This window comes from Balaenoptera physalus, assembly GCF_965194825.1.
Source record: "Balaenoptera physalus genome assembly, chromosome: 2".
Classification (NCBI taxonomy): domain Eukaryota; kingdom Metazoa; phylum Chordata; class Mammalia; order Artiodactyla; family Balaenopteridae; genus Balaenoptera; species Balaenoptera physalus.
The window spans coordinates 9,818,872-9,842,798 of NC_138883.1; the positions used below are offsets into that span (position 1 = coordinate 9,818,872).

The 23,927-nt window shown below is 39.0% G+C and overlaps 1 protein-coding gene across 11 annotated transcripts in view; it reads left to right on the forward strand.

Moving 5' to 3' along the window:
- Positions 1 to 23,564, forward strand: part of DICER1 (dicer 1, ribonuclease III) — a 73,928-nt gene extending 50,364 nt beyond the window's left edge. For all 11 annotated transcript variants that reach the window (XM_082448289.1, XM_082448297.1, XM_082448295.1 and 8 more), the window contains 14 exons: positions 33 to 172; positions 1,885 to 2,064; positions 2,292 to 2,505; positions 2,708 to 2,861; positions 3,857 to 4,039; positions 4,318 to 4,423; positions 4,861 to 5,036; positions 6,031 to 6,811; positions 9,609 to 9,764; positions 12,760 to 13,648; positions 15,599 to 15,867; positions 18,355 to 18,517; positions 18,609 to 18,684; positions 19,039 to 23,564. In XM_082448289.1, coding sequence (XP_082304415.1) covers positions 33 to 172; positions 1,885 to 2,064; positions 2,292 to 2,505; positions 2,708 to 2,861; positions 3,857 to 4,039; positions 4,318 to 4,423; positions 4,861 to 5,036; positions 6,031 to 6,811; positions 9,609 to 9,764; positions 12,760 to 13,648; positions 15,599 to 15,867; positions 18,355 to 18,517; positions 18,609 to 18,684; positions 19,039 to 19,204 — 3,653 coding nt within the window. In that variant the 3' untranslated portion in view covers positions 19,205 to 23,564. The remainder of the gene's footprint in view (positions 1 to 32; positions 173 to 1,884; positions 2,065 to 2,291; positions 2,506 to 2,707; positions 2,862 to 3,856; positions 4,040 to 4,317; positions 4,424 to 4,860; positions 5,037 to 6,030; positions 6,812 to 9,608; positions 9,765 to 12,759; positions 13,649 to 15,598; positions 15,868 to 18,354; positions 18,518 to 18,608; positions 18,685 to 19,038) is intronic.
- The last annotated feature ends 363 nt before the right edge of the window (positions 23,565 to 23,927 follow it).

The following is a 23,927-nucleotide window of genomic DNA, read 5'->3' on the forward strand; positions in this document are numbered from 1 at the left end:
GATTGTTTGTTAATTCTCTTTAAATTTCTTAGGCGAACTGGATGACCATTTGATGCCAGTTGGGAAAGAGACTGTTAAATACGAAGAAGAGCTTGATTTACATGATGAAGAAGAGACAAGTGTTCCAGGGAGACCAGGCTCCACAAAACGAAGACAGTGCTACCCAAAAGCAGTTAGTATTGGTTAGAACCGAGTAAAAATCTAGCCTTTCTGACTTTATTTCTTGCTATATCAAGTCCACATTCCTTTGCTTGGCTTCCCAAAACCCTTGTAATTTAGCCCACTCTGTGGATCTCAGCTTGTTTCCCTCCCTCGTTCACAGCTTCTCTCAGATCAGCCCCTTCGCTGTGATGTGTACACTGTGTACTCTTTCTCATTTCAGACATTGCTTTTGTTTTTCTTCTCAAAAGGATTCCTCCTGGACTCATCTATCAGATTCTATCCAGAGTGCGTTAATTTCATTTAAAGAGACGTTCTTTGTTTCATTCACTTTAGTGTCAAGGTTCTTGCTTTACCTTATGTTTGGAGCTAAAACATAGAGGGTGTGTATGATAAAAGAGGCAAGTGCCCATCCAGATGAGGTGCACACCAGCAGGTGCAAGCACAGTTACTTGTCGGGAGTTAGGATGTGGCTTGACTGGAGTTAAAATTAGTTTTTTCAACGTATTGTGTCTAGCGGGATCTGTGGCGTAGTTCTAGCTGTAACCATACTGGGCTGAAGTACTTATTTAAAAAATATTTGTCAATATTTTTACCTTATAAAAACCCCAAACAGAAGCAAAAATTTGCTGTGTGCTTTCATCTTGGCCTAAATGTATGATTTTTTTGTTTTATTTTTGCAGTTTTATTGAGTTTTTACTTTTTTAAAAAGTTTGCACCCAGCTAAGCGTTTTCAAGATTCAAAATCATGTCAGTTTTTCAAAAATCATGAATTAAGTTATCCGATTTTCTGAAATGCTTATTTCCTCATATCCAATTTTCCTGCTCTAACATTTATCCTAGAGATTACTGGACGAGTTTCATATGACATGTTATCACTAATAAGTGTTTTGAGAAGCATAGTACTGCTTTGCATCCTGTCTAATTAATAGGTGCATTCTGTATTATCTGATATTCTATTAACTATAACTATCCCATAGCCAGCATTTCTGTACCTTTTAACTGTGGACATAATTATTTATATTATTGAGCCTCAGAAACTGCAAGACTATTGGGTGAGGTTGTATGAATATTGAAAGTTTAGAAGCAATCTTAGTTTAAGTCATGGTTTACTCCTTCAATGAGATGGCCATTAAAAATGATACTGATTTGTATTGACCCTGAAAGATGTTCTCATTGTAGTAACTGGAGATAAAAATCCGGTTATGATACAGTCTTTGTTTTGTGATTCCATTTGTAATGAAAAATACATATGTGTATATGTTTATATACATTTATTCTGGAATGTATACATTTATTCCAGAAAAAGTCTGGAAGATGATACAGTATATCACGGTGTTAATAAAGGTTATCTTTGGGTTTCAGGATTACATGGGATTTAAAAAATTTGGCTACCTTTATTTTCTGGTATTCTACAAGCTAGTAAAGACTAAGAAACCCAAGAAAGAAAAGAGTTTGTTCTCTAGTCAAAAGAAACAGATCAAATGCACAGTATTGTGTTGAAAGGCCCTACAGTGTTTGATGGTTTTATATACTTTTGCAGACCCAGAAGTGCCGACTTTCCAGTGAGGTTAAGAAATTAGGAGGTCTCCTGCCTTGGATATTTTCTCAGTTTTCTCTCATCAGCTTTAAGTAAAGCCAGGAATAAATTTGTTGTCTTGCCAACATCTGGAAAAGAGGTTAATACACTTGAACTTGATGCTTAATTTTTCTTTCCAATCCCAGATTCCAGAATGTTTGAGGGATAGCTACCCCAAGCCCGATCAGCCTTGTTACCTGTATGTGATAGGAATGGTTCTAACGACACCTTTACCTGATGAACTCAACTTTAGAAGGCGGAAGCTTTATCCCCCTGAGGATACCACAAGATGCTTTGGAATACTGACAGCCAAACCCATACCTCAGGTAGACATTTCATAATGACTGTTTATGTTGAACTGTCTTGTTCTTTTTTAAAAAAGGAAAAGCTACTTTAACTATCTTTTGTTACCTCAGAATGTTTAATATTTTAAAATTAAGGTATCTCTTCTGTTCCCCTGATACAAAGCACCATTCCTTTTCTGAAGTTAAATGTTTGTAATGGACTGAAACATTTGCTAACCTTGGAGGTGCATTATTTTTCTTTTGTTAAGATTCCGCACTTTCCTGTGTACACACGCTCTGGAGAGGTTACCATATCTATTGAGTTGAAGAAGTCTGGTTTCACGTTATCTCTACAAATGCTTGAGTTGATTACAAGACTTCACCAGTATATATTCTCACATATTCTTCGGCTTGAAAAACCTGCACTAGAATTTAAACCCACAGACGCTGACTCAGCATACTGTGTTCTACCTCTTAATGTTGGTAAGGACCCAGAGACTCTGAAGTGTTTCTGTATACTAGCTAAAAAATCAAACTGTTGCTTAACAATGAGCTTATTGTGTATACTACAGAAATATCTTTGATAACTCTGAATTAGACACATATAATGAATATATAGCTTGAGTAAAGATCTTACCTGTATTGTTGTATTTTAACAAGCTAAAGGGTCTTTTTCTTCCCTAAGTTAATGACTCCAGCACTTTGGACATTGACTTTAAATTCATGGAAGATATCGAGAAATCTGAAGCTCGCATAGGCATTCCCAGTACAAAGTATTCAAAAGAAACTCCCTTTGTTTTTAAATTAGAAGATTACCAAGATGCAGTTATCATTCCAAGGTAAGATTTTAAGTGGAAGGCTAAGTGGTGGTGATACTTCGTTTCAGAAGATTCCCTTGTTCATATGGGGAACGTAAGTGACCTGTGACTTTGGCACTGATGTTACTAATAGGAAATATAGGTATCTCTTCATGGTGGACCTGTTCTCTCCAGTTTACTTACTTAAAAAACAAAACCTAAAACACTGTTGATGAAGGGATTTTACTTTGTGAAGGTCAGATCATCTGAATGAGTTTGATAGGCTTTCTTCTTAAAACCTCCATCCTTTTAATCCCCAAAGTCTTAAAAGAATTTGGGTGTAAATAATAGTTTATTAGAATTGTTAAAAGGCATAGTGTTATTAAGTGCAGTGAAAACAGTAAATTACTATGCTTTGTTTCTTATTTTGTAAAAATTTAGGGGATGGAGTTTTTGAGCAATAAAATTAAACATTGCACTTTTTAAAGAATTAAAGTACTGGCTGCAATTCAGTCTTTGGTTTTTGTTTTTGTTTTCTTTTTTCTTTGTGTACTTCAAAGCCATATTTTAAATGTTAGCTAACACCAACCTATCAATATCATAAATGGCACAGTAATACATTTTATGTGGCAAGTGTCTTTCATGTTTAGCGTTAGTAATATACAAAGTATTTACTTGGTTGTTTGGATATTGAAAGTTTTCTATACTATTTATACTGATGAAATTAAGAGATATTTAAAGGTGCCATTTAGCTTTCATGTGTTATCAAAGTATAGATATTTAGCACAAGGACAGTAGTAAAATAGGGGAAAATGCGGAGTCAGTTTTTACTTGATATAAATATAGTTCTTCTCATCTTAAATCCACTTGAAACGTATTATTTAGAATTGAAGTTTCATTAATGTTACTTATTTTTAACCTTTAAAAGGTTTTTAAACCTTTAAAATCAAATAATTTGCATTTCCATATTAAAAGCAGTTGTGTTTTGAGAATAGTTGATTTAAGCCAGAAAGTCACTGATTGTTTTTCTTTTTTAGATATCGCAATTTTGATCAGCCTCATCGATTTTATGTAGCTGATGTGTACACTGATCTTACCCCCCTGAGTAAATTTCCTTCCCCTGAATATGAAACTTTTGCAGAATATTATAAAACAAAGTATAACCTTGACCTGACCAATCTCAACCAGCCGCTGCTGGATGTGGACCACACATCTTCAAGGTAAAGGAGCTCTAGAAATGACATTTTGATTTTACTTGTGGCATTATTTCCAGAGGTCAGTAGGCAGGTGTGGAGGTTCACAGTCCGCGCAGCCCACCTGTATGTGGGCTGTGAACTCAGGAGGTCCTTTGCACACAGAGTTGCCCAGAGTGTGGCCCAGCGGTCTGCAGTTGAAATGAGCTCTTCAGGTGACTTGTAGGCACACTGAAGTTTTAGAACCACTGTGAGAGTGTACTTGTTTTTGTCTGTTTGATAAAATTATTTTGAAATTTTTATAGACTGAATCTTTTGACACCTCGCCATTTGAATCAGAAGGGGAAGGCTCTTCCTCTGAGCAGTGCTGAAAAGAGGAAAGCCAAGTGGGAAAGTCTGCAGAATAAACAGGTAGTGAGTTAATTGCTACTAGCATAACTTAATGTTTTGAAAGATAAGTTTGAATTTTATTTTATCAAGTGAATTGAGTGATTCGTGAGGTTTTTGGAAGTTGCCCAGCCCTTACGTTTTGTTTGGCTTTAATTAATATGATGTACTGACTTCCATTTGAATGTCTTTTTGGTAAGTGTGAGAGGTTTGGCTTTTATACTTGATCCACTGATAGCAATTATATCATGAAATTATCCATGTAAATCCTAGGATAAATCCCATTTTCCTTAAAGGATTATTTTAAAAAATATTTTTTAGATTTTTTGCTACTGTTTATGGTTTTTGTCTTTCTTCATTAGTGAAATTGGTCTTAAGTTTTATTTTTTCTTCTCTTGTGTGTTTGCTTTCTATTTGTCTATCCACAATGTATATTTATCCACATTTTTGCTTACTCAAAGATACTGGTTCCAGAACTTTGTGCTATACATCCAATTCCAGCATCACTGTGGAGAAAAGCGGTTTGTCTCCCCAGCATACTTTATCGCCTTCACTGCCTTTTGACCGCAGAGGAGCTAAGAGCGCAGACAGCTGGCGACGCTGGTGTGGGAGTGAGGTCACTGCCTGCGGATTTTAGGTACGCCTGTGCTGTGGGCCAGGAAGAGCTCGGCTCCTGAGGTCCTGCTGGCAGAGGAGTGGAATTAAGTTCACATTTTAATTGTATGTAGAATAATTTTTAAAAGATCAGAAAGAAAACGTGGATGCCTATCTAATATGTGAAATAAATGCATCGTTTGACTCATAAGTGAAAATCTATACATTGGGTCAATGAGTCTAACGTTCTTGGGAAGTTACAGCTGGAGAGGAGAGCCTGAGGTCAAAAACAGTCATTCCCCCTTCAGAGATGGCAGTTAAAGTGAAAATGAGAACAGTTGTTGCCCACTGCTGACATTTTAAGATGCTTCCTTTTTTATGAAATCAAATGTACATGAAAGAGCAGTTGCCTCTGTGTGGTCTTTGTCTTCATTATTTTCTTCTCACCTGTCAGGTCTCTGCATTCTAAAGAAATTATTGGTTTAATCACTCAAGATTTATTTTGGTTATCCAGTTGGCAAGACCAAGATGGTTCAGGAAATGAGGAACTTAATAATAGCAATGATCACACCTACATTTATTGAGTACTTACTACAGCGTCAGACACTGGCTTAAATGCTGTAGCTCATGTCAGATGATTTCATTGTTAGGATCCTGTGGCGTAAGAGGTGTTAGTTCCTCTTCCAGGTGTGGAAGCTGAGGTACAGAGACGTGAAGTAAGTTGTCCCAGGTTACCCAGCTAGTTACCTGGCTGGCCTGGGGTCCGAGCCCTCGCAGTCGGTGGCTCTAGGTCCCGTAGGCTGGCCCCAGGCTTCATGAGCTAAGCCCCACACTGTGCAGAGACCCATGTCCCACTTGATGGTTACACTGTGCAGAGTTCCAGTTGTGTTGATTCCTGCCTTGGAAACTTATTTGTCTTCTAAGGTAGGAATATATTTATAAGGATCTTCATGTATTTAACTTTTACTCAAATTGCTCTTGCTCTAAGCCTAGCCTTTTTGAAGGATCTGATGAAAAGTTATAAAAATGTCTTTCAGATACCCCAACTTAGACTTCGGGTGGAAAAAATCTATTGATAGCAAATCTTTCATCTCAGTTGCTAACTCCTCTTCAGCTGAAAATGAGAATTACTGTAAGCACAGCACAATTGTCGTCCCTGAAAATGCTGCACATCAAGGTGCTAACAGAACCTCCTGTCTAGAAAATCACGACCAAATGTCTGTGAACTGCAGAACGTTGTTCGAGTCACCGGGTAAGCTCCAAATTGAAGTTTCAGCAGATCTTACAGCAATTAATGGTCTTTCTTACAATAAAAATCTTGCCAATGGCAGTTACGATTTAGCTAACAGAGACTTTTGCCAAGGAAACCATCTGAATTACTACAAGCAGGAAATACCTGTACAACCAACTACCTCATATCCCATTCAGAATTTATACAATTATGAGAACCAGCCCAAGCCCAGCGATGAATGTACTCTACTGAGTAATAAATACCTTGATGGAAATGCTAACAAATCTACCTCAGATGGAAGTCCCGCGACGGCCGCCGTGCCTGGTACTACAGAGACTGGTACGGCGCTCACGGACAGGACGGCTTCTGAGCAGAGCCCTTCTCCCGGGTACTCCTCGAGAACGCTTGGCCCAAACCCTGGACTTATTCTTCAGGCTTTGACCCTTTCAAATGCTAGTGATGGATTTAACCTGGAGCGGCTCGAAATGCTTGGCGACTCCTTTCTAAAGCATGCCATCACCACGTATCTCTTTTGCACTTATCCCGATGCTCACGAGGGCCGCCTTTCCTATATGAGAAGCAAAAAGGTAAGAAAGCGTCCTTTGATTTTGAGCAGTTATATTATTCAGCGTGCATAAAAGTGGTTTCAAGCATCGGATAAATTTCAGAGGCGGAGGAAAGTGTTGCCGCAGGGATTGCCACACCCGACAGGGCAGCTGGAGCCTCCTGTGTACCCGCGTGGGAGTGACACTAAATTTAGTGTGGAAGTAAGATTGAGGGAAGAAAGGCAACGAAGATAAATATTTAAATGATGATAAAAGAGGTGTCACAAGGCGCCATGCACCTGCTTGACAGGTAACACACAAAACTGCTAAGCGCTCAGAAGGAAGGAATATCACTTGTGATCAGGGGAGGCATGAACAGAAGAGGTGCGTTTGTAGTGTGTAAACAGGGAACACATGGCAGAGCATGTCAGGACTCGGTGAATAAACTGTGGAGAGATCCGAGAAAAGACTTAAAGAGGCGGGTGGGCTGAAGCTGTATTATGGAGGATCTTCAGTGCCAGGCTGAAGAGTCGGCACTGTTTTGAACGAGGTGCATGTTGAGGGTACTTCTTGTGTAAGGGACTATTAATATTAATAAAGCGGTAGTTTTAAATGGTCAGGCTGGAAGCAGAATGCGGCATGAGTTGAAAAGCAAAACCAAACCAAGCTGAGTGATCATTTGGGCCTTTGAAGAAGTCTAAGCTTAAGCAGAAAATGAGACAGATGTAGAGTCTGGCAGCAAGGAGAGCACTGAGGGGAGTGAGATTCAGAGGCAAGAAGCATTTTAGCCGACGCTTACGAGTGCTTACTCTAGCCAGACACTACCCTTGTCACCTTACATATATTAATTGCCTAATTTAATTCTGTATACTTCTATTTATTTTATTTTTTTTTGTAATTGTGTATACTTTAATCATCCCCATTTTATAGCTGAGGATACTGAGGCAGGAGAGATTACCTGGTTCAGGTTAACATGGCAAGTACGTGGCACGGCCTAGACAGTCTGGCTTTAGAGACCTCACTCTTGACCATTACACTGACCTCCCTCCGAAGTTCTCTGTGACACTAGGCACTGCACTGAGTGTTCTACACACCTGCTCTCTCCAGTCTTCTCTACGTGCCCCTCAGCGGTAGATGACATGTCCCCATTTTGCAGTTGAGAAAACTCTTGCCTGGGGAGTTTCATTGGCTCGTGCAGGTCATCCAGCTGGTCTGGGATGGTCAGGAGCGTGGCTGAGGCCGGAGCGCATAGCCTTGCCCACTCTTCCCTGCTGCCTCCTGGTAGAGAGGGTGATGCAGTACTAACGGCCATAGCAGCTGGGGCGATGACGGGGCTGGTGCTGAGGAAGACAGAAGTATAGGAGTGGGAGTTGGGGTTAGCGTTTTTAGACCTCATGGACTAGGAAGTGGAATGTTCAGGTAATTAAGAATTTAGGACTTAGATGCAGTCTGGGCAAACAGTCTTCGTAAGAGTGATAATTGAGAACCAATGAGATTTCCCAGGGGTGGTTGCAGGAAGAAAGTATCAGAGGCTGAGAATGAGCATAAAGTAACAGCATACTCTTAGGTAAGAAAGAAATTATTTTTCCTTTTTGAAAGTTCATCCATTGTCTGCTCAGAAAGCTCTGACTCCTTACGTGCTGCAGAAATCGCTGTCACTCCCGCAGCACGGTGGTGAAGGCCCTTTCAGGGTGCCCCCCGCCCCCAAGTGTCCCGGCGGGGCTGGTGCCCCTGGCCGTCCTTCCCGGGACCCGCGCACACACCTGCTGTTGCCCCTTCCCCGCTGCTCGCCCCGTTTCTGCGGGCTGAGCTCGGCCTGCCCCACCCTGTGCCTCACATGGGCCCTTGCTGAGCTCTTTCTTCCTTTTCCATCCGGTGGACCATTTCTGCCGACTTCGAATGTGATTTCTATCCCTTTCACGTCCCTGTCGCACTTTATCCTCTGGTTGGCATCTGTGATGCTGTGTTCCCGTGGTGTGGAAAGGGGAGCCAGCGTGTACTTAAGCCGTGCAGGCGGCGTGGGAAAGGGCTTCGGCCCAGAGTGAGCGTCACGGGGGGCTCCCAGCCCAGCCTGCGGGCTCCAGGGACCGCTCCTCTGTCTCGCTGCCCAGCAGCGCCTCTCCGACATGGGTGCTTGTTCAGGGGTATTGAGTTACGTGGAAAAAAGGCTCGTGAAGTACTTAAATAAAAAGGAACCCAGTTTTTAGAAAATGAAAATGAGATTGACCATTCTAGACCTTGGTTTCCAAGTAAAAATGTATGGATTTGAGTAAATTAAGGAGGAGATGGAGGCCTTAGGAAAAACAGACTAGAGGGTAGACAGTAAAGCTGTTTTATTGATGACAGTAAACACGGAGTTTTTCTTTATTGCCTTTTGCTCTATTTTAAAATGGTTGAACAAAATATCTTGAAATGCCATCCAAAACTAAGGAATAATATTTGAGAAAGCATTGCAGTCGAAATCATATTTATAGCTTAGGCCCTAGGAACATAAAATTATTTTAGCTCAGTTCAGTGCCAGTTTTCACTTTATAGCTAGAGTTTATGGTATTTCCTCCTTTTATTTCATTGAAAATATTGTGACATCTTAGACTTATGTGGATTTGTATTCTTTTCTATTTTGATAGTCCCAATTAACAATTTGAATTTTATATCATCAGATTACATGAGAATTTAACATTTCCTATCATGAAGAGGTAGAGAAACTATACAGTCTGAATAATTGATGACCAGTCATGGAATATGAAGAATATTTAGCTAAAAATTATGTTAATGCCTTATATGAATTTCAGCAGTGACTGTTGATGGATAAGTGTCTTATAAATTTTTTCTGCTAAAGGTCAGCAACTGTAATCTGTATCGGCTTGGAAAAAAGAAGGGGCTGCCCAGCCGCATGGTGGTGTCAATATTTGATCCCCCTGTGAATTGGCTTCCTCCTGGTTATGTAGTAAATCAAGACAAAAGTAACACAGAGAAATGGGAAAAAGATGAAATAGTAAGTTTTTGGTAACTGGATGGATTTATTTTTTGGTGAAGGGCAGAGTCTTGTTCTATTAATTTTTTGTTTCTTTTCCCTGGTGTGTTTATAATAGAGTAGAAATTCAATATATTGAATTAATTCCTTTAAACAGATGTCTTTTCATTGAATTTAGAACAGTGTTGTAATTTTGATAGAGAACAATTTCTGTGATCTTCCTTTTCCAAAGGCAAAAGGGTATCTGATGCTGTGACTCAAAAAAAAAAAAAAAGCAAAGCTCTGTAACATTTCACTTTAATATTACATATTACGATTTATTGTAGATCCTTAGCTCTGTTCAGTGAAATGACTTTTCAGTGACCTATGATCTCCAATCTGTATGTGAAATAATTTCAGTAAAATCTTGCTTTTGCAGCTCAGGGCTTTCTCAGGACTATTTCTCCTCTTGTGACCTTAAAAAAAAAAAATACATAAAGGTTGTAGTTTTCTGGAAATAGTTTAAATCTTGCCAATGACTTTAAGTCTCCAAACGTTAGCTGCAGCTGCTTCATTTTGTCCTGTCTCAGAGGCCACCAGAGGGCACCTTGGAGGGCCTTGCGAGCCGGAGAGCTGTGGAAGCAGTCTGTCCAGTGTGGTTGGCTGGGAGGCCATCTCGCAGGCAGTTTCATTTTTCAGACATTTATTTTGCATTAATGATAAACTGGCTTGTTGTTACTTCATTTCCAGGTAGCATGCTCTGTGACTCTATTTTGATTTTTACTTATTCATTGAGTATATTTTTAACTCATGCAGTATTTGACTTACTACAGAAATTGAACTTATCTGGAAAATCATTAGAATATTTCAATGCAAGTTGGGTTAGAAAAATTATTTATGTTATTAATTTAGAAGTAGATAGAACCTTAGAGGAAGATGTGTAAGATTTTGAGAACTTTAGAGAAAATACTGCATTTCTATGAAAAACATTCCAGTAACACATATCCTGCCTTATAAGTCCTGTTTCATAATATCATTGTTGCTTTAAAAAAAAAATTTAGCATAAAGGTGATGTTAACGTGTCCTTTTAATTTAAAAAATTTTTTTAATTTTAAGATACAAAGTTCTTATTTTCCTTAACATTTCAAATGACCTGGCACTTTGGTTCTTAGAATACATTAAATACTGTTTATATTTTCATTTAATAATTTCTACTTCTTGAAATGGACCATTATATGATATTGGAAAGCATATGCTAGATCCATTCCTATTCTACCTGCCTCGCTCCTCAGCAAATAGGTTTAAGTGAAAACTTTGCATACAAACGCCGAAGGTGGGAATAACTCAGGTGGAAAGTGAACTTGAACTGTAAAAGGAGTTTCATGCTGGTGGTTTTGTTTTTTTGTTTGTGTTTGTTTTTCTTGTTTTTTTGTTTTTTGGAGAGGTTGAAGTGCTCTTGGAAACCATTTAGTGAGGTAGAATCCCACTATTTTGCAGATAAAAAAACCCCGAAACCCAAAGGCATTAATGAACTTTGCCCAAAATCACACAGCTTATTTGTTGATAAAAACCCAGCCCTTGCTGTGTGTTTTGCCAGTGTCTGGTTATGGTAGCATCTTACTAAAGATAGATAAGGATTTTTTAAAATTAAAAATATTATTTAGTCTTTTTTTTTTTTTTTTAATTGAAATCTGGCCTTTTTTTCTTAAGGACCAGATAGTCAAAAACATCTCACGTTACCTTGGGAAAATGTAATTTTTATTACGTAATAGTTCCTAGAGGCGTCCACCATTTTAGGTTTTTCTTTTGGTTTTCTTCCTTATTCTTGAAAAAAATTTGTAAACTTTTTAATTAAAATATACAGACAGATAGTTGTAGATATATGGATGGCTTGGCTCATTCCACTTATTTCTTTTCAGACAGATGCACCGTTTGTATCTCTTTTGAGTCTGGCTTAAAATGAGAATATTTGCAGTATTTAAAAAAATGGTTGACAAAGTTTGAAAACCTTTTTATCAGAATACTCTGCAAAGTTGTCACTATCGAAATTGAACCACACCCTCATTGAAGCACTCCCTCCCGCCTTTCCCCCCCCCCAAGTAAAGTCTTGTTTATTTATTTTTGTATTGCACAACAGACATTTGGTATCTTTCTAGCATTGCAAAAAAGTTACATCATTACTGAATCCTGGCCCATTATTAAGGTTGTCATTCACAAATAAGCTTTTGCCAAAGAAATTGGAATTAGCAAAGATCTTCTGACAGAAATTGGATTGTTGTGTTTCATGTTAGTCTAAATTGTCTTCTGTTTTTGTCAGTTATGCTATAATCTGTTCCCCTGATTACTCTAGCTCACCGGAAGGGAAAAGCATAATTTCTCAAATTCATCGCTTAGTTCATAGTGATCACTTTTAGTTTCCAAGCAAAGTAGTTTAGTTTTACATTGTAGCGAATGAGCTTTGAAGTGGAAATAGGGACCAAAACTTTATTATGAAACCCCACTGTCCATTTTTAATGTTATAAAGAAAATAATTTTATCTGTTTACATATTATTCTCTTATTTAATTGCAAAGATAATGCTTTTTCTACATCTGGAATTTAATTTTATTAATTTGAAAACCTTTTAAAAAACATTTTAGAACTTTGTCAGCCAACTTGAAGCTCTCTGTGATCAGCATATGAGAGCTTTCCTTGTGTCTCCTGCTACAGTTAGAATTCTTAGCTGAAGTTTTGCCTTGTGGAGGTTAATTTTAAACTTTATATCCATGTATAAAATCCTTGACTTAAAGCTTCATACTGGATAAAGGTCATTTTATAACTTAGAAAATGAACATTCAGAGAACGTGTTTTACTTTGTTTATATGATTAAATAACTTATTTTATGTTAATTGAAAACAAATGGCCATGATTTGAAAGTTGCCTTTTAGTATTTGTGGTTGTCATTTGAAATTATCCATAACCCTTGCTTTTATTGAGTCTCAAGCCCTTTTAAAAACAGCAGCTATGTCTCCCCTCCTTCCCCATTCTCCCTCTTTCAGACAAAAGACTGCATGTTGGCTAATGGCAAACTGGACGCGGACTTGGAGGAGGAGGAGGAGGAGGAGGAGGACCTGATGTGGAGGGCTCCAAAGGAGGACGCGGATGACGAAGATGACTTCCTGGAGTACGATCAGGAGCACATCCAGTTCATAGACAACATGCTGATGGGGTCAGGAGCCTTTGTAAAGAAGATCTCGCTTTCTGCTTTCTCAGCCACTGATTCTGCCTATGAATGGAAAATGCCCAAAAAGTCCTCCTTAGGTAGTATACCATTTTCATCAGATTTTGAGGATTTTGACTATAGCTCTTGGGATGCAATGTGCTATCTGGATCCTAGCAAAGCTGTTGAAGAGGATGACTTTGTGGTGGGGTTCTGGAATCCATCAGAAGAAAACTGTGGTGTTGACACAGGGAAACAGTCCATTTCTTACGACCTGCACACCGAGCAGTGCATTGCTGACAAAAGCATAGCCGACTGTGTGGAAGCCCTGCTGGGCTGCTATTTAACCAGCTGTGGCGAGAGGGCTGCTCAGCTTTTCCTCTGTTCGCTGGGGCTGAAGGTGCTCCCGGTAATTAAGAGGACTGATCGGGAAAAGGCCATGTGCCCGACCAGGGAGAATTTCACCAGCCAACAAAAGAACCTTTCAGGGAGCCGCGCTGCCGCCTCTGGAGCTGGCTCCCGCTCCTCTGTGTTGAAAGACTTGGAGTATGGGTGTTTGGAGATCCCACCGAGATGCATGTTTGATCACCCAGATGCAGATAGGACACTGAGTCACCTTATCTCGGGTTTTGAAAATTTCGAAAAGAAAATCAACTACAGATTCAAGAATAAGGCTTACCTACTACAGGCTTTTACACACGCCTCCTACCACTACAACACTATCACTGGTAAGGAGCCCCAGACCGAAGCTCACTGCTCTGAAAATGAGACCTTGTGTTAATTGGATTGTTCTGTAGAAAGATGTAAAAAGAATAATCTGTGCGTGCACAGCCTTAGAGCTTAGTACGCATGGTGCGGGGAGGAAGCACAAGAAAGTGAAAGAAGCCTTTCTTTTTGGGAGCAGGCACTGTTCCTTAACTTTGACAGTTGGGAGCAGAGCTATCTTCGCTACTCGTGTCTCTGGCATTTTACATGCAGCACAGTGAGGCAGATTCGGGCCTTAGTATTTTGCTGTGTTTTTGCCATTTTTTTGCTACCCCCTTGTCCTTCTGATACCCGGTCACTGCTGCTTTTGGTTCTTGAATAATTTATTCGTATATTCTGGATGTCTTTCCACATCTTTTTATTGTTCTTCCTGAACAAAAAGGCCCCTCCCTTTAAGGTCTTTTAAAATCTAAAGATGAACCGATTAAAAGAAACTCTTTCACAGGAAGGTTTCATCGCTCTGACTCTGCTGTCACCTCCTGCTTTGCGCCGTGCTCCGTGTTTTTTCCCTCCTTTATTTAATAGGCTCCCAATCCATTCGATTAGAAGGGAGAATAGGCGCCTAAAACCAAAATCGGCTTCAGGTTTCGAAACAGCTAAAGTCTGTATTTTTTTTCTGTGTCAGAGTAATAAGCGCTTGAATTCAGAAAACCAAAGCCGAGTATAAAGTTTGTATAAGAAAAACAGTGTAGGTTAAGATGATCAGAAAAATGTAAAACCAGAAGTGAAAAACTATCTGACTCTGGACTAGAAAGACTGGTGAAACTAAAACCTGTTTTTCTTTGTGGAGAAGAAACGAGGCCTCCTTTTCTACCACGCTCTGCTGGCAGGGGCCCTGGGTTCTAGTCTGCCTCGGCCCCTGCTTCTGAGCTCATCGGCTGTGCGGGGGCAGCTCACTATCTCTGTTCCCGCCTCAGTTTCCACAGTTGAACGGCTTCTTTTTTAAATTTTTATTGCTTTACGATGCTGTATTACTTTCTACTGTACAGCAAAGTGAATCAGCTATACATACACACACACACATATATATATGTATGTATCTCCCCTCTTTTTTGGGTTTCCTTCCCAGTTAGGTCACCACAGTGCATTAAGTAGAGTTCCCTGTGCTATGCAGTGTGTTCTCGCTAGCTATCTATATTTATAGCAGTATCAATAGTGTATATGTGTCAGTCCCAATCTCCCAGTTCATCCCACCTGAACAGCTTCTTTTTAATCACTGTGAGAAGATAGAGGTGTTGATCAGCGTCGATAACTTCTCACATTTTGACATCGATCATTTTTGCTAAAGGTCTTTGCTCGCCTCCATGACTCTCCTTTCTCAGCCTCTTGGTTTGTGTCAAATTGAACATTTTTCATTCAAGTTGAGAAGAAAACTGTCTTGTACTAACTGTCATCTCGTGTAGCAAATGTAACCCAGGAGTGGCGAGGCATGGCATCACTCCCACACTTTCCAGAGTGTGAGTGGACAGTGTGCAGGGGTGACAGCAGAGCGTGGGGAAGGGCTGTGTGCAGGGTCTGGCGTTCGTTGCTAGGTGACGATGTGTGATGGAGCCTTTAGAATGGTGCCCCAGCACCTGCCTGGCCAGCACAGTGCCGAAGGAAGAGGGTTCAGTGATGATGTCACTTGGGAAATGCTTTTTTCTTAACGAGCATTAGTCTTTTGGCCACTTAAAGATTTTATGACCCCAATTTCTATGTAAGAAATATGCTTAATTTGTCATCAGAATTTAATTTCCAGAGGCTTCCATATGACGTCAAATAATTTTGTCACTGAAGAATATATATGAAAGTGAATCCCAATAAAAGTCTTTTCAGTGGGTCTGGGGGAATCAGTTCTTTATCTGAGTTATTATTTGAAAATTGTGTAAATGTTTTTGCCGGAGCTCAGGGCTTCACTTTGGATCTTCCCTCAGATTGTTACCAGCGCTTAGAATTCCTGGGAGATGCAATTTTGGACTACCTCATAACCAAGCACCTTTATGAAGACCCACGGCAGCACTCCCCAGGGGTCCTGACTGACCTGCGCTCGGCTCTGGTCAACAACACCATCTTTGCATCGTTGGCTGTGAAGTATGACTACCACAAGTACTTTAAAGCAGTTTCTCCTGAGCTCTTCCACGTCATCGATGATTTTGTGCAGTTTCAACTCGAGAAGAATGAAATGCAAGGGATGGATTCTGAGGTTAGTGCCATTTTAAGATATGTTGAATTCAGTGTTTAAAATAAGCCTTCCGACGGGTTCTCGACGTAGCTGTCTGGAGAGCCAGCCGAAGGCCAGGGCTGTGGTCCCCAGCGCGCTCTGCATTTTCCAGGGAAAACTGAACGGGTCGCAGTCTTCAGGGAGGCCTTTTCAACTTGAGCACTCATGCTGTGGTCATTCTGGCGAGGAGAGGGAGCCAAGGGGCTTTCAGCTGCCTCACCACCCCCAGTCCTTGATTCGGGCTCCCGGCATTTAGGCACGCCGGAGAGGTGCAGCCCTCCCCCTGCCCCCAGAGAAGCTTTAACCTCAGTGCAAGCTCGGCCTGGTTGGTTCTGTCTTTCTTTCTGTTTAAAATAGGTCAGAAGTATTTGCTAATATCTCAGATAAGCATCACAAATGTATATTCTGCTTCTACTTGAGATGGGAAAATCTCATTTAAAAACAAAACTTCTAGATTTTTAAGGACTGGAATTTGAGAGGTTTCTACTGTAAGTTCAGCCAAAGGTTCTCTGGTGATGGAGCTAATTCTAATGTGTTTGTGAACTATTTTGAAATTTTGTAGGAAAGGATTTTGCTGAGATCTTTCTAATCTCCTCTAATCCTTCACTAACATCCATCCACATACCTGGGTACCCAGGAGAGCACTTTCATTTCTTCTTCTCCTCATTCTGATTCCTTTGTTCTTCTTTCTGTGGATTTCTTGTAAGTCATAGAATTCATTCATAACTCTGGTAGCCATTTTAATTATTCTTTCTTTAATTTGTACCTTCCTGTTTTTTAATCGCACACACCGTCGTTAGGGAGTAGTGCATTTCCTTGGCTTCCTGTGAGAGAAATGAAGAGCCTGGGTTTTGAGGTGTAGCCACAGGGCAGAAGGGTCGAGCACGTTGCACGGGATGGAGGATGTGCTGAAGGGGAATCAGTAGGCAGTGCCCTTCCTCTCCCCTTTCACCCTTGCACACTCTCCCAAGATTAGTGGTCTGAGTTGGAGCACAGCGAGCAGTGAGACCAGGAATCAGAACCGTCTCAGATATAGTCAGTGTTATTTCCAGTCTCATTCTGTAGAAATATTTAAGCTTAGAAGTTGAGGAATTAGCTAAACCTGAAGTTCTCTTTTGATGACAGTTGGACATACTGGCTTTGTTAGTTTTTGTTCATTCTTTTCCTTCCCTTTGTTTATATAAACATATGGATAGAAGTTACAAAAACTGATTGGGAATGTCATGGTCTGGCTTCTCTAACTTACTGTTTGATTTTAAGAAAGTCTCTCCACCTCTCTGGGCCCCGGTTTCCTCATTTGTAAAAGGAGAGAATTAAACTTGATAAGTTTAAAAATTCCCATCTACAACAGTAAGTATCTGATTTTTTTCCAGTAGTCAGCATCTATTATATAGAACTTTGTGTGGCTAAACCATCCATTTAGAAATTACTATCCCCCCTCCTTTTTATTTCTCTTTCACAAGAAATGTGTGTGTATTTTAGAAAATACAAATAACCGAAATTAACATTTTGTGATGTTTTATTGCTAATGTACATAGACATAAAGTTATGTACAATATAAAATGAAATTATAGCATGCATAGTGTACCATACCCTATTCTTTTCACTTAATATATTGTGGATGACTTTTCCCGATCATTAATAATTGGGATTACAGCTTTCAGTAGCTGCACGCTAGTGAGTACATGGCTATAATGTAATATGTTTAAACAATCCTTTGCGACTGGACGGTTAAGGTATTTTTTGTTAGGGTTTGTAATAAACATGGATGCGGTAAATATACTTAAATATCCAGTTACCTCCTTAAGATGAATTCCTAGAGACGGAATTGCCACATCAAAGAATTATGAACTTTTAAAAGGCGTTTGATACATATGTGAGTTTTTATTCTATTAATTTGAATACCTACTCTGTGTCAGGATCTCTGTCATAGTGAACATGGTTTAGTAAGTGGTTTAGTAAAAGGGGAGCTTGGAGGAAAATATCTTCCAAATAGAATTTCCCTGTGAAAAAAGTGGCAGTTTACACTCCCCAAAGCAGTGTACACCCTTGCTTGCACTGCACTGAGTATTCTGCCTGCTCCTTGCCAAGCCGCCAGGGGGTAGACCTGTTTCAGTGTGCAGTTCTATGATTATGAGTGAAATTTGAAAATTTTTTTCATCAATTTATTGACTATTGCCAGTTTGTGTTAGGGTTATTTTTGTTTTTATTTGGAAGTAATCTTTTTTCCTTTGTTGAATATAGAATACTAAATAGGGAAGGGCTTTTTTTCTTTTTTTCTTTTTTTTTAAGGTAAGATAATGTTTGTGAAGAACCTATTACAGTATAATTGGCATGTCATAAATGTTTGATGTTGTTACCCTTGTTAAAGATATAGTAAGAGTCGTATCCAAGAAAAGAAACACATCTCTGTAGACTGCCTTTCAAAGTGGCCTTTTTGCTTACAAGTCACTTTTCTCCCTATAATAGCTTAGGAGATCTGAGGAGGATGAAGAGAAGGAAGAGGATATTGAAGTTCCAAAGGCCATGGGGGATATTTTTGAGTCGCTTGCTGGTGCCATTTACATGGATAGCGGGATGTCGCTGGAGATGGTTTGGCAGGTGTACTATCCTATGATGCGGCCGCTGATAGGTACAGTTGGCTCCCCTTCGAAAGAAGCAGAATCACAATTAAAAACAACCTCAAGGGTATTAATCACATCATTCTTTCATTTTGATTACAGAAAAATTTTCTGCAAATGTGCCCCGTTCCCCTGTGCGAGAATTGCTTGAAATGGAACCAGAAACCGCCAAATTTAGGTAAGCAAAAATACGCAGGGAAAACAATTAACTTACTGAAAAACAAGGGGGAAGAGTTCTCAAAGATGCCGTAAACTAATGATTTTGAAAAATATTTCCCCTGGGACATGCTCTTATGCAGTTGCTGTTTGTAGCCTGATTGACTTCTCTTTCTGTTTTGTAAAGTAGCGCTGAGTTAGAGAAGGAGCGGCAGCCGTGCCTGTTGGTAGCATGCAGCAGTCACAACGCGTGTTTGCCTCGTGCCGTGTCAGCTTGTATCGGGGACTCTCAGCCTGAGAGTACATCCTTGGTGCTGACTGACTATAACAACAAATACTTCTGACTTCTAACTCAAGCTGTTTGGCTTTGTTACAGCCCGGCTGAGAGAACTTATGATGGCAAGGTCAGAGTCACCGTGGAAGTAGTAGGAAAGGGGAAATTCAAAGGTGTTGGCCGAAGTTACAGGATTGCCAAATCTGCAGCAGCAAGAAGAGCCCTACGAAGCCTCAAAGCTAATCAACCTCAGGTTCCCAACAGCTGAAACCCCTTTTTAAAATTAAAAAAAAAAAAAAAAAAACAACAAAAAAAAGCAGAATTAAGGTGGAAAATATTTAAGTTGGAAAGGATGATTTAAAACTGATAGTGAGTGGAATGAATTGAAGGCAGAATTTAAAGTTTGATAACAAGATAGGTTACAGAATAAAACATTTAACATATGTATAAAAGTTTTGGAACTAACTGTAGTTTTAGTTTTTTGCGCAAACACAATCTTGTCTTCTTTCCTCACTTCTGCTTTGTTTAAATCACAAGAGTGCTTTACTGATGACATTTAGCAAGTGTTCAAAGAAATTATTGAGAGTTTTTGTTTTGTTTTGTTTTGTTTTAGTTTAATTCTGTCAGCTTTGCTTAGTGTTCGGAGGCCAAGGAGCTTAAACCTGGAATAGCCCCCAGGGTTCTGTTGAGAGCTCTTGACACCCGACGGTGTGTGTGGAAGTGCCAGTCCTGCATAGTTGATAAGCTGAGTAGAGCGATGCAGTTTGCGAGAGAAGTGTGCCAGTGTTGTCTTTCCTTTCCACATTATAGCGTGTAAGATGATGTTTCCTGGTCGCTGTTGCACTTAACAGTAAGGGACAGATTTTTAATTAACATTGGCTGGCATGTTGGCAAATCACATTTTAGTTTTCTCATGCCATGTTGTCTTGCATAAAAGAGGTTCTTGCCTTAAGAGTAAAACCCTCATGGATATTCTTTCATTTCTGATCTTTTTGGAACAAACTGTTTTACATTCCCTTCATTGTGTTATTATGCATTAGACCTTGAGAGAGCGTGATACTTAAAACCCACTAGTATAGTTGTAACCTAACTTATGACGGGATTATATGAGAATTTCTGTCATATGTGTACTGAAGACGTTTTCAAAACCGGAATAGGTAGTCTATGGAGTTTTTAAAATACCATCATAAAAATAGTCGTTGGCTAAATACCCAATTTTACTGAAAACCTCCTGCTAGGTAGTTCCGCTGATGGAAATTGTTTGTGGCAAATAATTTTGCCCTGTAGGCTGTTGCTCTAACAAAATAAACTTTAGACATATCACACCTAAAATATGCTGCAGATTTTATAATGGATTGGTTACTTATTTAAAGAAGCAAAACAGAGCACCTTACCCTTACTCTTCTCACATACATTTCTTACTGTACTTTTCAGAGTGTTGCATGCATATTTCACCTACCAAAGCTGTGCTGTCAATGCCATGAAAGTTTAACGTTTGTGATAAACTGCCGTAATTTTGATACATCTGTGATTTAGGCCATTAATTTAGATAAACTAGCTCATTGTTTCCATCTTTGGAAAAGGAAGAAAAAAGGCATTTTTAGGCATTTGCCTAAGTTTCTTTAATTAGACTTGTAGGCACTCTTCATTTAAATACCTCAGTTCTTTTCTTTTGCATGCATTTTTTCCCCTGTTTGGTGCTATGTTTATGTATTATGCTTGAAATTTTAATTTTTTTTTTTTTTTTTTGCACTGTAACTATAATACCTCTTAATTTACCTTTTTAAAAGCTGTGGGTCAGTCTTGCACTCCCACCAACATACCAGTAGAGTTTTGCTGCAATTTGCCCCATTAATTATGCTTGAAATTCAAGAAGCTGAGCAGAGGTGTCTAAGTAATTTCCAGCACATCATTCTGAACGTGATGCCTCATGTAATGCTGCCTTTATGTTTGAAATTGCAGTTGAATACTGTACTTCTTGCTTTATCTGCACCACCCACCCCCAGAGAAGCACCTCTGCGCGAGTGCACACGGAAAACCGTCAGCTCTGCTTTCCAAGGAGACCTGAGTGAAGGGGGCATTAAGCTTCTCCAGCATGATTTGTTGTCTCCAATCTTAAACTTCAGTTGAGATCTAAATTATTAAATGCGCTTGAGAGCAAATCAGTTTGGGTGGACATGTTTTTAAAATATTTAATTCTGATTTGGAACCTTAGATTTCTGTTTGGTTTTTTTAAGAAACCTCCATGTAAGATCTCCTGGCAATTTAAAACCAAGCAGTTGTTGGATTATGTAACTGTAAATGTATACAATTAACAAGTAAGGCTGGATGTGAATTTCACTTGTGAGGGTGATTTGTGATAAAGTTGTATCACAAATCTCTTGATAATTTATAAACTACCTGATGCCAGGAGCTTAGGGCCTTGCATTGTGTCTAATGCACTAATCCCAGTGTTAAGGGATTCACTGGCCTCCTGGCACCAAAATCAGATTGTTTCACAGTTACAATTCCCGTGGGGAGAAAAATGCCTCAATATATTTTGTAACCTTAAGACGAGTATTTTTTGTTAATACTAAAAAGTTCAGACTTGGATGAGATTAGGTCACACAGTCTCAGGGGTTCAGATTTCCTGCTACCATTCAAAATGTTTTATCAACGGCAAACTTTAGCTATTGCTTTTTAAATTTTTTTGGTTGGAGGACAATAGCTGATTTTAATTTGTGACTCACGCTTTGAAGCAATCTGTGATCCCCTGGTTACTAAGTTAAAAAATAAAAACTATGAGTTAGACATATGAAATGGTTATGAACGCTTTTGTGCTGCTGATTTTTAATGCCGTAAACTTTCCCCTAGTTTCGTTTATTGCAATGTTTCCCATCCATTAATTAAGGAAAAAAATCACTCTTGTCGCTCCACTTTACCACCTTGTCTGTCATCCTTCTGTTCCTGTGATTGCCATGTGAGACTGAGTGTGATTTGGAAACCCCCCTGGTGTGGTTGTGCGGCCAGCACATGCGGGAAGGACTGGGCAGGCGCGTTTTGAAAAGCAACTGCAGAAATTCCTTACGATGATTGTGTGGAGGTTAGTTGGCATGAACCTTCATTGTAAATGTTTTTTGATTTTTTTTTTTTTTATAATACACTTTCAGCAGTCCTGACTATGCTGCGTTTTGTAATAGCTTTTTTCCCCTCTGTTCTGTTCATGTAGCACAGATAAGCATTGCACTTGGTACCATGCTTTACCTCATTTCAAGGAAAATATGCTTAACTGAGAGGAAAAAATGTGGTTTGGCCTCGCTGCTGTTTTGATTTACCGAATTTGAAAAAGATAATTATAATGCCTGCAATGTGTCATATACTTGCACAACTTAAATAGGTCATTTTTGTCTGTGGCATTTTTACTGTTTGTGAAAGTATGACGAAGATTTGTTAACTGAACTCTTAATTATGTTTTAAAGATGTTTGTTACTTTTTTTTTCTTTTCTCTTTTACATTATGTGAAGTGATTAAATTTAGAATGACCTCTAACACTCCTGTAATTATCTTTTAAAATACTAATATTTTTCCTCTCTTAATAATAGCTTGCCCTCAGAAAGATTCAAATTGCCCTGCCTAAATAGCAAGAGACTGGAGGCTACTTTGGTTCTGTTGGTTCAGTTCATAAATACAATTATTCACCCAGCAGTCGGCTCTTTTAGTCATTACCTGACATCAGCCTGTGTAACTGCAGAGTGCAGAGACTAATCGAGACCCAGACCTACCACAGTTCAGTCTTAAGGCCCAGTTGATTTAAAACTTTCTGTCTTCCTCTGTTAGGGTGTCTAATCCTTTTACACAAAATTTAAGCCACCAAACGGAGACCTTGATGTCTTCATTTCAACTGCATCTGAAGTTCTTTTAGTGCCCCGAACCAGTTTGTGTTAGCTGCGGAACTGAAACTCATGTCTTGTTTATTACCTATATGGTTATTTTAATTACATTTAAATAGGTATATTTTTTCAACCACTGATTACTTTTCAGGAACCTAATTATTTCCAAATAAATTTCTTTATTTTATATTGTACATGAGAAGTTTTTAAGATATGTTTTAAGACCAAGAATATTGAAATGATTTTAAAAGTTGTTGGATTCGCCAGTAGCAATATCTAGGGAATTTGCATTGAGACTATTGTATTTTCCACTAGCAGTGAAAATGATCTTTTGAAGCTAACTTGTAAATATATTTTAATCGTTAATTGTTTTTTTTTCTCTAGTCCATTTTTATTTGGACATCACCCACAATTTAAATTTTATAGATGCACTCAGAATTCACTGCAGCAGCAGGTTACATAGCAAAAATGCAAAGGTGAACAGGAAGTGAAATTTCTGGCTTTTCTGCTGTAAATAGAGTGAAGGAGAATGACTAAAATCAAGTAAAACTAACACATATATAATTTGATTGACAAAAAAATATTTACCATCACATGCTGCAGCTGTTTTTAAGGAACATGATGTAATTCATTCATACAGTAATCATGCTGCAGAAATTTGCAGTCTGCACCTTATGGGTCACAATTACCTTTAGTCGTTTTTTTTTTTTTGTAATAATTGTAGCCAAGTAAATCTCCAATAAAGTTATGGTCAGTTCACTTTGTGTCCTTTTGTCTTTTTCGTTTCTTGTTTTGATTCAGGTCAAGTTTAAATAGTTGTAGCAGAAATGTCTTTAAAATGTTTTAATTCCATGGTCATCTGAAAATGCATACTTTAATATGATAAAATGTTTTTTACCAAGTTATGCTTCGCATCTAGTGGTGGAGTTATCTACTAACAATTGCCTTGTTCTTTTCTGATTTAAATAATACCAGTGTGTTTGCCTGAAATTCTGCCACATTGACTGATGTTTTCCAGGTCCTGGATTATCTATGACACATTTGACACATTCCTTAAGTGAATTTGGTTATTCTGAAGTCAAGTGGACAGAATGTTCGGCTTCCAGGTTTTTAGGACACACT